We start from the raw sequence: 14,502 nt of genomic DNA on the forward strand, positions 1-14,502 counted from the left end.
AAGAGGGAATTGCGTGCCCTCGAACTTATGGAAGAAGATTAGGGGTGTCAGGGGTTCCAAATGTTAGGGACCAAATATAAGAGGGAACCTCTGGTAAAACTAAAAATTGGTCCCAAGGGAGAAGAGGTGGTGTTTATGGTGGACACAGGAGCGGAACGAAGTAGTGTAATAACTGTGCCAATCGGAACTGAGCCTATAAAAAGTAATTTGACAATTTCTGGGATAGAAGGAGCTCCCAGAATGGTATCAATAATTCCCCAAGTAACAGTGAAACTGGAAGAAAGAGAAGGGGTACAAGACCTCTTGTTATTACCTTCGGCTGGATTTAACCTCCTAGGAAGGGACTTACAGGCTCTCCTAGGTTTGGGTGCTCTCCCTGTGGACGGAGAAGTGCGAGTCCACCTCTGCGCTTTAAAGGAAGAGGATGAACGGCAGATTGACGAGAGAGTCTGGTATAAGGAGGGAAATCGAGGAGGTCTGGACATCCCACCTTTACATGTCACATTAATACCAGGTCATCAGCCGGTAAGGAAACGTCAGTATCCTATTTCTTTGGAAGGGAGAAAAGGGCTACAGCCGGTAATTGAGACTTTAATACGAGACGGACTATTAGAAGAATGCATGTCACCTTATAACACCCCTATACTCCCAGTAAAAAAGTCAGATGGATCCTATCGCCTAGTTCAGGATCTAAAAAGTTTGAATGCTATTGTTCAGACCCGCCACCCAGTGGTGCCTAATCCCTATACTATTATGAGTCGGATTCCCCCAGACCATGAGTGGTTTAGTGTTATCGACTTGAAGGATGCCTTCTGGACTTGTCCGTTAGAAGAGGAAAGTAGAGATATGTTTGCGTTTGAATGGGAAAATCCATGGACAGGTAGACGGAGACAGTTTCGGTGGACTGTATTGCCCCAAGGGTTCACTGAATCTCCAAACCTGTTTGGACAAATGCTAGAACAAATCCTGATGGACTATCCACAATCTGATGATTCCCAACTAATGCAGTATGTGGATGATTTACTATTATCAGGACCCAAGGAACAAGAAATGAGGAGAGAGACCATTAGACTCTTGAATTATCTGGGGAAAAAGGGTCTACGAGTGTCCAGAAACAAGTTACAGTTTGTTGAGAAAACTGTGATATATCTGGGACACCAGATAAGTAAAGGACAGAAACGAATTACCCCTGAACGAATTGCGGGAATCACTAGAATGCCTTTACCCCGTAATAAGAAGGAAATAAGACAATTCCTGGGACTCTTAGGATACTGTAGGTTATGGATAGAGGACTACTCAGTTTTGGTGAAGTTTATGTATGATAAACTGACAAATGAAAATGACTATCCATTGAAATGGACCCAGGAGGAGGAGGGATGGTTCGAGGACTTGAAACATCGCCTAACACGAGCCCCAGTGCTCACTCTGCCCTCTTTAAAATAGCCCTTCCAGCTATTTGTCACTCATAACCAAGGAACAGCTGTGGGAGTTTTAACACAGGAAAAAGGTGGTCAGCGACACCCAGTGGCTTTCCTTTCCAAAATGATGGACCCAGTGTCTCGCGGATGGCCGACGTGTATCCAGGGAGTAGCGGCTGCTGCTCTGTTGGTAGAGGAAGCACGTAAACTTACTTTTGGAGGAAAGATGACTGTGTACACCTCCCATTCTGTGAGTGTTTTATTAACACAAACTGCCCATCGATGGCTGACTGATTCTCGTATATTAAAGTATGAAACCATTTTAATGGTTGGAGAAGATTTACAGTTTGCAAAAATTAATAGCTGCAACCCAGCTCAGTTTTTATACGGCAGTGAAACAGAGAAAGAGGTGGAGCATGACTGTGTCGAGTTGACAGATCTTCAGACCAAGACCCGAGAAGACCTTTGCGATACTCCGCTGGGAGAAGGATATGAATTCTACATTGACGGCTCCGCCAGATGTGTTGACGGAATGAGAAGAAATGGGTATGCTATAATAGAAGGAAATACTTGGAAAGTAGTAGAATCCACGAGACTACCCGGAAGCTGGTCAGCACAATCCTGTGAACTATATGCCTTGCAGAGAGCCCTCAGAATACTGGCAAAGAAAATTGGAACGATTTACACAGATTCCAAATACGCATACGGGGTAGTGCATACCTTTGGTAGGATCTGGAAGGAGCGTAGTCTAATTACATCAAGAGGAAAGGAATTGGCACACGAACAGATGATTACTCTGACTTTAGAAGCCTTAACATTACCCCAAGAAATAGCAGTGGTCTACATACCAAGCCATCAAAGGGGAGATAACCCGACAGCAATTGGAAACAGACTGGCTGATGAAGAAGCCAAAAGAGCAGCCATGCAACAAGAAGTCCGTTTGCTGACTTTAATCCCAATAAGGCAAGGCATAAAGACAGCTCCCATTTTCACTGCTAAGGAAGAAAAGAACATGGATCAGCTGGGCGCAAGCCAATTACCTGATGGAACATGGAAAACACCAGATGGAAGAACTGTTCTAAATAAAGAAATAACTCGCAACATTTTAAAACACCTGCATCAACAGAGCCACTGGGGCACTCAAGCCTTATGTGACACAGTGCTTCGAGAATATGTGTGTAAGGGAATCTACACCTTGGCCCAACAAGAGGTGCAAAATTGTTACCTATGCACAAAAATTAATAAGAAGATAATGAGGACAGGGACCATGGGAGGTCAACCATTAGCCATACGCCCTTTTCAACGTATCCAGATCGACTTCACAGAGTTACCTCAAGTTCAAAGATGGAAATATCTGTTGGTGATAATAGATCACTTTACCCGATGGGTAGAAGCCTTCCCAACAATAAATACTACAGCCTCTACAGTAGCTCGCCTCCTCCTAGAGCAGATAATCCCCAGATATGGTATAATGGATTCTATAGACTCAGACAGGGGTCCACATTTTTCTTCAAAAATCCAGCAATTGATTTGTGATGCATTACAGGTCTCTTGGAAATTACATACCCCTTGGCATCCACAAAGCTCAGGGAAGGTCGAACGTATGAATGGAACACTAAAAATCCAATTGACAAAGTTAATGGTGGAAACTAAAATGCCTTGGATAAAGTGTCTGCCCCTAGCCTTATTGAGAATTCGTACTGCCCCACGAAAAGATGTAGGGCTGTCCCCTTATGAAATGATGTTTGGGCTTCCCTTCTGGAGTACAGTTGAGGGGTGTCCCACCTTGGGGGAAGGGGATATATTTGTTAGGAACTATTTACAGGCACTGTCACGCTCTCTTACAGATTTACGAAAGAGAGGACTATTGGCACAAACACCGCCTCTAGACTTTTCTTTACACAAAGTGGAACCAGGAGACTGGATTCTTATCAAGACCTGGAAGACTGAAAAACTCCAGCCCCAGTGGGAAGGTCCATACCAAGTTCTCTTAACTACAGAAGCTGCAGCACGAACAAGAGAGAAGGGGTGGACACACGCATCCAGATTTAAGGGACCTGTAGAGGCACCACAGGACCCTGATACGAACTCAGATTGGACTTGTATTCCTGGAGAAAAACCTCTTACCTTACGATTTCGCAAAAAGACTTAATTCACAATGTTATTGTTATGTTCTTTGATTTTTCTTAGTTTGCCTATGTCTTTATCAGGTGTGAAATGTAAGAAATGCAGAGATACAATGGTCCTGTTTCAGGACCACATTTGGGGAAGAAAGGAAGGTAATTTCATTTCCCATACCTCAGTTCCTGAGAAATGCTGGGCAGAAAATACCACCCAACATCCATATACCCCTTGTGTGGAAAAAGAAGGAAATAATATGAGTCATTATATACAGATTCCTAATACCACTCCTTTCCCTCTTAACGGTTGGAAAGGTGACTCAAGCCCACCATGCCCTGATGGACTCTGGTTTTGCATACACCAACGTACTGTTCCAATGAGAAGTTACACTCCACACTCGAAATTGCCTGTCCCTTTAAGACAGCCGGACTTAGTTCGAGTCCATCCAAATAACCATGTAAGTTTCGGTAATGCAATTGGGGGAGATAACCTTTTTGTAGATCTGGCAACTAAAATTGCAGGAACTTTTAATGTAACTAATTGTTGGGTCTGCGGGGGTCCACGGATGTCAGAACAATGGCCTTGGTGGGGAGAACCTCTCAATTCATTGACCATGATTTCCCGCATTTGGACAACTAACCGAACGAGATCAAGAGAAACCTGGTTTTTATTGTCTCTCACGAGCCGGCAAATACCCAGTAGGAGAAAGTCCCTGCAAGGCTGTATGGATTCGCATTTCGCCTGGTGTTTTCACTTGGTTTCCTAAACCTCAGACTTGGTTCTTATCCACTGTTTTTAAAACTAATTGCCTACCCCTGTCTAATAGCAGTATTCAGTTTTGGAATTGTACCACTTCCACCATCACAGGACCATACCAATCAAATCCTGTTCTTAAAAGAGTTTGGGAAAGGGGGTATGGAGTATCCCCAAATGGATTATTCTGGGTATGTGGTAATAAAGCTTATACTCGTCTTCCCTCACAGTGGAGTGGAACTTGTTTCCTAGGAATAATCCGCCCAGAATTTTTCCTTCTACCCCACGATCACGGTCATAAATTAGGCGTGAAGGTCTTTGATACATTACATCGTGAACCCCGCTCTACCACGGTACATTTGGGAGAATGGAGAGATGATTGGCCTCCAGAGCGCATAATTCAATATTATGGTCCCGCTACATGGGCTCAAGATGGATCTTGGGGTTATCGTACTCCTATATATATGTTAAATCGCATAATTCGCTTACAAGCAGTGCTTGAAATTGTTACAAATCAAACAGCTATAGCCCTGCAATTACTTGCATCCCAGCAAGGTCAAATGCGCTCTGCTATATATCAGAACCGTCTAGCCCTAGACTATCTCCTAGCCACGGAAGGAGGTGTATGTGGCAAACTTAATTTGACTAACTGCTGCTTACAGATTGATGATAATGGAAAAGCCATTCGTAAAATCGCTGATAATATTCGTACATTGTCCCATGTACCGGTTCAAACCTGGCATCCTTTCCCACAATTTAATTGGATGGACAAATGGTTTGGAGGAACCTGGTGGCGTACCTTCTTGTGGGTCATCGGAGGTATTTTATTCCTCCTACTTATTTTGCCCTGTATTATTCCCTGTCTACGCAGCCTGGTGATTTCCATGGTCGAACAAGCTATGCAACCAGTGGGGATGGGAGACCCTGTAAGACTTTTATTTCAGCGTGAGATTAATGTATCATAAAACATTTCTCTTCCCTAGCTTAGAATCCCCATTCATATCTATACATATATTCAACACATTTTAAAGAGAGAAAGGGGTGGATTGTGATGTAGAGAATTTAGGTTAAAAAGACTTAAGTTAAAATGTGATGATTAATCATAAACAGAGAAGCCAGAACGGACAGAGAGTTTACTAGCAGTCAAGGACAGAAGGAGCTGCTGAATATGTTTTTTTAAACCTATCTTTTCATGGTCATAGTGAGAGACATGCAGGAGACAAAGGATTGATAAGAAGTGTGAGAAACAGAATTCAGTGAATGTAGAGTTCACAGCGTACGTAACGAACGTGATAATTAATAATGCAGTTATACTTTGAATGTTTTTGTAATACTAACCAATTAAAACAGTATTAATAAGAAGGGGAAGGGCAAATAATAAAGGTATAAAAATCAAAGCACTGTATGTATCGGGGCTTAACTGGTGAGAAACCAGTTGAGTCCAACTCTGCAGACTTGTAAATAAAGCTTGTCGTGTCATCAGTTTTAAAGAGACTCATGTGTGAGAAGTTTTATTTCTGACAGCCATTAATCTACTTATTTGTTACTTTACCTAGTTCAGTCTGTATTTCCACGATCACACCTGATATCTTTAATAAACTGCTCAATTCAAATGGAGAGCTGACAGCAGCTTTCAGTGAGAGATTAAACCAAGGCTCTATCTGCTCTCTCAGTGAGATGCCTCAAGATCTCATTGTTTTATTCCCAAGAAAGCATCCTTGCTAGGATTCATCTTTGCAACCAAACTCAAAATAAACATCCGGTCGTAATCTCACTGCTGTAGGACCTCGTTGACAGAATTTGGGCTGCCATACTTACTAAATTGTACGGTGACTGTATTTTGAAAGTAAAAACTTTACTGTGCATTGGAATGTGATGAAGGCAAGTTTTTCTACTCTGATTTAAAGCAGTTAATGCAATTTTTTGTACTTGGCTTTGTCAGAGTGAAGAGTGTGTTAATTGAGAGAGCCTGCAAATTAAATCTTGACACTCAGTACTTGTGTGGAGAAAGGGAGGAAAAGGGTGGTTGTTTTATTGCAGAAAACCATTAACAGTCTTGCATGTAAATTTGCACCACTGAATTTAAAAATATGTTCAACATTTCACACCTGCAAGGCCTTAGAGAATTGCAAAATACCTGAAAGGTGAGAGTCATTGCTCATTTACAGACTAATTTCCAAGGACTTCCCTGTGCAGGAGGTATCCAGTTTAACGTGCCTGTTAAACTAATCGTCAGCCACATCTTCTCCACATCACTTTCTCTTTTGCCATCATTAAAATGCTCCAAAAGATGTCAGCTGTGTTTCACCAACTGGTCATTTTCAGGCCATTGTGACGCCTTCCAGTGGCGACTCTTGCAGCTCTAACAGGAGTTACCAAATATTCCCATTCAGGACTACTAAAATTCTGAATTCAAGAGCTCCAGGCACAAATACAAGGTGGTACAGGGCAGTGACAACTTTCAAAGAGAATGTGAAAACAAGATGCCTGTTGTCCTCTCAGACATGTATGAACAACGTATGGGATGAGTGATGGTGGACAAAGGCAGTGATATCTTCAGTGTTCACCCAATCAGAAATCCTGATAAAAAGGTTGACAACAAAAATATTGACTGACCTTTCCTATTCATAGATGCTGTCTGATGTGCTCAATGCCTCCAGCAATTCATTGTTTGCTCAAGATTACAGCACTTGTAGCTTTTGTGTTCCTCGGAATTCTATGCCCAGGTTTCACAAGGGACTTTCACAAGGGAATCTTTAAGCCAATTGTCAAGTCCCATAACCGAAGCACACAAACTCTGACACTCCACTGTAATATTAAGAGTTTACTTTGTTAGCAGAAAGAACTTCTGATATTAAAGAGGCATTATTTTAAAAGGGAATTCTCACCGAAGGATCATCCATAAATTAAATTATCTGGTCACTTCCCATGTTACAACGGTTATACTTCAGCACAGTACTTCATTGGCTGTGAACCACTTGAGCATTGCACTGGATACATTGGGAGATGTTATGTAAATGCATGCTTAATCTTTTGTATCTTTGTCCGTTTGTAATTTTTGAGAAATCTTTTAAATGGATGAAATATTTTACACTGGAGTGGCTTAAACATCTTAAATATCAATAGGTTTCTAGAGCTGTGACTGGCCACATAATAAATTGAAGCTGCTCCTTAGTACCTGGCCAAATTTCCAAAACCAGCACATCCTCAGCACTTTGGGCAGTAACAATGGATTGCTTGAGGCTGGACATCACACTTGCTGAGGGCACTAACCTTTGTATGAACTGGTGCACAAGTCTTACCATGTGCAAGTCATCGCGTGGCCGACCTCATTATCCCGTTCGTACACCATCTCAAAAAAGGACTATTTGGAAAAAGTCTCTTGCTCTGTTTAGACTTGCACTGGACTAATTTATTTTGCGGAGTGGGGATAGGTTGCTGAATCTCAGATTAACAGAACAGCACTGCCCTGCACTACAGTGTGCAGCCACAAATTTGCATCACAAGTCCTTGGTCTTTTTCTAATTTCCTTTTTCCTCGCAGTCACACTTCTTATAGAAATATATATACAGTATAAAAATGTAAAGTGTTATTAATACAGTGCAAAGGCATTCAACAAGGTGACCAGTTTCACAATAATTATTCTTCCCCACCCTGCTAAAAAAAAGCTCTTCACACCCACATCATCATGGGTGCTGCATGACAGAATGAATTGGTTTTTATGGTTTGATCCACCACATATTTTTTGTTGAATGAGAAATACAAAACTAGCACTCCTTCCAGCCTCACCTTCCTTTGGCCAGAGGTTCAGTCAGTTCAGCTTCATTGGCAGAACAATCTGGCTTGAACTTAACACCATTTCATGAAAGAGACAAAGAGAGCAAGAGGGAGGGAGAGAAAAATCTATATAGATACATAATGCAAACCAACAACTCTTAAAATTCACACTCAATTTTTTTTTAAAAAAAGGGTAGACTTATTGAACGGCCAGTAAGCAAAGCAGTTAAGGCGCTTGGCATTCCCTACTCTCCTGGTTAAAAGTGTTCTTTAGCCTCAACATGGGCTTACCCAATTGATTGGTTTCGTATTGTTGCTGGGTGGCAATCAGGCATTTTCTACAAGTGGCAGAGTGGAGAGAAGGATAGAATAGCCGTCTATTCTGTCTCAAAAGTGTGCACGTTGAATAACATTGACCTGATGGTGCTACAAAGGCAAGGTCATGGCAGAAGGTGCACGGTAACACTTTGCCTGATGGGATGACTGCAGTAACACCGTGCTCAGAGCAACAAGAAGGAAGAAAAATACAAAGTAATTGGGTAGGGTGGTGGGGGAGAGTCACCACATTAAACTAAAATTTTGCTTGTGATTTCTCCTGGTCACACGAGACAAGAATTTTTTTTGTACCAATAAGTTAGTCTCCATATAAAATCGTTCATGTGGGAAAAAAAAACAATTGTCCAAACCAGGTTGCTTTGAGTTCAGAACAAGATAGGTTTGACCAGGTTGGATCCTGCGATCCGTTGCACGATTCCTGGTGCACAGGCTTGCAGCTTCCGGAACTGCATCCATGCAGTCTTGCTTTTTTTTTAATTCTCCCCGGTGTGGGAGAGAAATTAGAAAAAGTTGCAGAGTCGCCCAGCTCATGTCGACAAGTCTTTTGGGGCAAGTCTGTTTTTCCATTCGCGAGAATGGCAGGGGCGTGCTAGTCGGATTTATGACAATACAGGTCCTTGAGTGTCTTGAGTTCTTCGATAAGCGTCTTGTTCTGATTTTCCAGCACAGCAACCCGGTTTTCCAAACATTTCACATACTCCTTTTTCTTGCGTCGACACTCTCGTGCTGCTTCCCTGAAAGGGGGACGGGGAAAGCATTAGAAGATGCCATCAGCCTTCACAAATGATTTCCTCTCTTCAGCCTTCTCTTTACCTCACCACGAGTTGACATGACACCTACGCTCCTGCCACCCTCCAAATAAGGCTATGTTCTTCCCACTCCAGCTTCCTTCACGTTCCAAACACTAAAACCATTCCAAGGCTCAAGCTCAATTTTCCTCCTTAAATATTCACCATACCTTCTCCTCTCAACTCTTCAAAATCTGTAACTTTCTCCCAAATTGTCTGCACAATTAAGTGGCTAATATGAAATTTTGTTGGAACCGTCTTGGCAAAGTTTTTAACGACATGGATAGGCTGTGCAATTACTACTAGTTCTCGTTGGCATCGACTTCTGTAAAGGCCATCTATTTGGGTTATCACCTGTTTTTTTTCTCATCCCTAGCTGGAGCAGGACCTAGTCCCCATTTATCTTGAAAAACATGCATTCACCGACAGTGATGGTGGGAAAGGGTAGGGGAGGCATCTGCACTTTCTTTTAGCTCCTACAGTTCACAAACATCAGTAAACCTTAGTTAACTGAGTAAATTCATTATTAATTAATGGCAAATTATGGGCATCAGGCCTGTGATGAGCAAATTATTTTACGGTGCCCTTTAGCAAGGCAGTGTTTAAGCAAGGATGATGAGCATGTATGAGATAAGAGAAGATTTTATCTGACAAACACAACAGAACTTTTAAGTTAATAAGAACAACTGATTTTGTGTGGTTGTGCATGAATTATAAAGGAGATGGTTTTGCAATCCAAAATGGCAATGAGACCATTTTGGATACAAAATAGACTCAGTGGCAGAAACCAATGGTTGACAGTAGTTAATGGAAAGCTGAATGTAATACTAGGTCTTTTGCTCTTCATGGTAAATTATCAATGATCTGGATAATGCAGGAATCATTTAAATTCGAAGGTTACTGGCACTGCTAGGAGAGCTGCTGCCTCATTGCTCCATCCCAACCTCAGGTACTACCTGAATGCATGTTCTCCCCAAACTTCACGGGTTTTCTCTCTCTGTCTCATGGGCAGTTAATTGGTCACTTTAAGCTGTCCTGCCCGGGAGAATCTGGTTTGGGGGGAGTTGTGGCGGGATTGTGATTAGAATAAAATAGAAAGGGATTTCTGTAGGATTAGTGTAAAAAAATGAGTGCACAATAATTGTCTCAGACTCAGTGGCCAAAGAGCTTGTTTCTGTACGGTACAAATGAGATATAAAAATGGACACTATGGTTGTAAACGAAGAGGCAGTGGAGTCTGGAGAAAGCGTTCATTGGACTGGTTAGAAAGGCGCAAAACACAGCAAATGGAATTCAATTCAGAAAAGTGTGACATAATATATTTAAGATGTTAAAAAGGAAGGGGAATATTAATTCAGAGGATAGAAAGTGTAAATTGCTTATTACAATTTAAGGTTGTACATAGAATTCACATGTCCAAATTTAAATAATCTCATTTTTATGCAGATATTGATCCACTATGTGAGAAGTATAAAATTTTTGAAGCTTCACTGATCCATGTTTTGGGAGTGCATAAATTTAGAGAGAGTCTGAAAATACATTTTTAAAACTTTAACAACGATTTTTAAAGATCCAAGTAGAGCCATGTCCAATAATTGCTTTTTTTGGGTTTTTCCACATGAGCCAGATATACTTCTGTCTGCATCTCAGGAGAAAGTTTTAACCTTTACCACGCTAAAAGCCAGAGGAGCAATTTTATTGAAATGGAAAGGCGACTCTTCACCTACCCATACACAGTGGTGTATGATGTTATGACCTATTAAACTTGGAGAAAATTAGATCCAACAATAAAGGTAGAAAGTTTTAATTTGTAAAGATGTGAGGCCCATTCATAGAATATTTATCATGATTGGGGCAATAAGAATTTTGAATGTTCCGGAGATTCTTTCTCCGATGTCTGGAGGTCGCTATTCAATCCACAATTTCCCTTTTTTAAAAAAAATTATCTTGATTAGATAGGGAGTCAATTAGATTTAGTTTTTAGGTTTTTTTTTTTAAATCAATTTCATTTGGATTTATTTGGCAAATATAGGTTTCAACGTGGTTATTATAGATTAATTCAATGACTTGTTTCTCATGTGGATTAAGGAACTGTCTAACGTACTATCTGAAAAATAAAATTTTGGATAAATGAGGATATCTGAAACAAATCAGAAATCTTCATTTATCTGAAACTTTTTCAGAGCCGAAGTGACTGGAGACATGGGGCTCCCAGCAGTGGCAAACCTTGGGCTCCCAGAGCTGGCAGCAGCGCAGAGGACTTCAGGCTCCTACTGCCGGCAGCAGCATAGCAGACCTCGGGTCTCCAGTGCTAGCAGCAGCTTAGCGGACCTCGGGCTCCATTTTTTTTGGGTGAGAATTAAACAGTATCTTAATGCTTAAAAAACCTTCCCTTGTTGTTTGTTGTTGTTTAAACACCATTATAGGTGATTTGCTGTTGCTACTGGGCTGTTTTTTAAAAAATGCCAGTTCTCCGAAAAAACTGTTTATCCAAAATAGGCCCAGTCCTGACCATTTTGGATAATCGGAGTTGGACTGTAGTTCCATTTTTTTTTGTTCTTTTATGTATGAGATACTTGTGTGTATTCCCCTAAAATTTTCTATGCGTTTATATGGTTAAACTCAATAATATTTAAAAGAAAGTGTCGAAGGAAGAAGTTATCTTGGAATGCTTGTCTACAGATACGTGTAGACAGAAAGTCAGGCTAATTGGGGGGGGGGGGGGGGGGCGTGGTAAGATGGCGTAGAATCTAGACGTGTAATCTCGACCTCTCTGGCCGGACTTCTAAGTACCCGTTTTTTAACACTTTGTTTTCAAGTTTAAACTTCTTAAATTTTAGTTTAAATTATTAAGGAACTATTATGGCCATTAATGGTAAAAAGATTAAACCTCAAGTGCAGAAGAAGTTACATTTTCGAAGTATTGAAGATTTGGGGCCTAAACAACTTGCTACAGTTTCAGGTTTAATTTCTTCAGCCTAAACTACAAAGATTGCCTGTGGGAACTGAAAAAAAAATGTCTACTACTCATCAAGTGAAGGACAGCGCTGGAATTACCCGTTCTCTGGAGGGAGATGTGTGTTCCCAAGAAGTGGATCCTGATTCTGGCAGCCTGCCAACACTACCAGAGGAAGACGACACCATTGTCTGAAATGCTTCAGGAAGCATTTCAACCTGAAGATCTCGATTTCATCCGTGATTTTTTGAAAAAACTGCGAGCTGCGGGGGGAGACCAGCGTCGACCCCCTGAGGAAGTCGGGGTGCCGTCGCTGGGAGTCCAGACCCACAGTAAGACCGTTAAAATGCTTGATGTTGAGTTGCAGCAGGAGCTGCAGTTACCTGGTTCTGCAAACGTTCGAGAAAGCAGGGCTGAGCTTTTCTGAATTACAATGTAAGCAGTTAAATGCTGTCATTCAGCCTATAATGAATGAGCTGGCTCAAAGGATAAGTTCAGAATTGAATACAGTTAAAGCACGTGTAGAAGCATCTTGTGAAGATTTCAAAAAAATTTCAGTCTGCTTTTTTGGAACGTCAACAACAAGTGGCTTCTAATACAGAAAAAGTGTTGAAGGTTGAAAAATCCGTTATAGAATTGCGAGAATGTGAGAAGGAGTTAGAGAGGAAAATAGACTATTTGGAGAATCAAAGTAGAAGAAATAATGTGAAAATTGTTGGTTTGCCAGAAGGTATGAAAGGACAAGATCCTCTTCGTTTTTTTACAGATTGGATCCCACAAGTACTAGGGCAAGAATTTTTTTCTGAAGGCTTGGTATTGGAAAGAGCTCATAGAACTTTAAGGAGATCACCTTTACTTGGTCAGCCACCGAAACCTGTAATAATTCGATGTTTTAATTATTTGGATAGAGAAGCAATACTTCGACTGGCGGTGCAAAATGCGAGAAAACGACAAACTCCGTTATTGATTCAGAATAGCAGAGCTTTTTTCTATCCTGATTTGAGTCAAGAGATTATTCAATGTCAACGTCGATTTAATCCAGTTAAAGGTTATAAGTCTACTTTTCGCTATCCAGCAGTGTTGAAGGTGTTTCATGGAGACTATCAATCTCGGTTTTTTGAGGATGATCATGAAGCAATGATTTTTGCTGATTCATTGCCAGATATAAGAGGACAAAGACGTAGTCCACCATTGTCTCCTAAAGAAAAATCTGGTTGTTCTGGAAACAGAAGAAATGGTAGAAATGGGAAAAACGGGAATGGAAAGAGTCCAACTTCTTTTGAAATGTGATCTCAGAGTTTGGAATCTCTTGGATGAATAGCAGAATCTTCTTATTCATATTTTACTTTTTGCGTTATTATGATATTTTGAGATTTTTTTTGTTTGGCTGGGGAAGAAGAGATTTGTTCTAGGTTCTATTAGTCATCAGCCACTGGTGCGTGATCCACACCCAAATTTTGTTTTGGGATTACTACCTTTTGGTAGTTTTTTTTGGGGAGGGGTTTTTGTTAATTATTTTTTTAAATTTTCATTTTATCTAGCTTTTATTTTGTGATTTTTTTTCCTCCTATTGGAGGGCCTATATATGATGATTTGAGTTTTTATATAAAGATATTATTGGTCTTTAGTAATATTAGTAGATATGTTAAAGTTGAGGTTTGCTACTTTTAATGTTCGAGGTTTAAACAGTTCGATTAAGTGTAACGATGAGGGACACCTATGTGTGTTTGGTAGCGATATAATTTTACCTGAAATGACTAAATTTGAGACTTTTCTTATGAAGGTACCAGAGAAGGGTTATATTTCATTTATGTATTAAATATTATAGGATGGTATGGATAAAAAGGGTTGGGATAAATCCAAATCTGTATAAGATTAAAATACCTTTAGATCTGATAGTATCTTTATTGGGCAGTTTTCAACCTCTGAAAGGTTTGGGACTAGATAAATTTCAACTTGCTTTTGTATATTTAGCATTATTTGTAGAGAAAAAATGTATTTAGTATGTGGAAAGATACAAATATGGTTGATATTAATAGATGGCATAATGAGAGGATATACTGTTTAATAATAGAAAAAATTACATATGTTTCGTGTGATAACTATAGCTTTTTAATTAGTAAGTGGTTGTTATATTTAGAATATTTTATTGGAAGGAAATTTTTTCCATTATATCTACTGTTTTGAATATTGATTTACAACCACATCCCATTACTGCAATTTTTGGATTACCTATGATAGATTTGACTTATTTATCTCTTCCTGCGGATCGTATGATTGCTTTTCTTACACTAATGGCTAGAAGATCTATACTATTAAATTGGAAAGAGGTAAATCCTCCCACTGTTTTCCA

The 14,502-nt window shown here is 40.2% G+C and overlaps 1 protein-coding gene across 4 annotated transcripts in view; it reads right to left on the reverse strand.

Annotated features, from left to right (window-relative positions):
* Positions 1-6,289: 6,289 nt before the first annotated feature.
* Positions 6,290-14,502, reverse strand: part of creb1b (cAMP responsive element binding protein 1b) — a 128,761-nt gene continuing 120,548 nt past the window's right edge. For all 4 annotated transcript variants that reach the window (XM_069933903.1, XM_069933899.1, XM_069933901.1 and 1 more), the window contains one exon: positions 6,290-9,139. In XM_069933903.1, the coding sequence (XP_069790004.1) occupies positions 8,995-9,139 (145 nt within the window). In that variant the 3' untranslated portion in view covers positions 6,290-8,994. The remainder of the gene's footprint in view (positions 9,140-14,502) is intronic.

Source organism: Narcine bancroftii, chromosome 4 (assembly GCF_036971445.1).
Source record: "Narcine bancroftii isolate sNarBan1 chromosome 4, sNarBan1.hap1, whole genome shotgun sequence".
Classification (NCBI taxonomy): Eukaryota; Metazoa; Chordata; class Chondrichthyes; order Torpediniformes; family Narcinidae; genus Narcine; species Narcine bancroftii.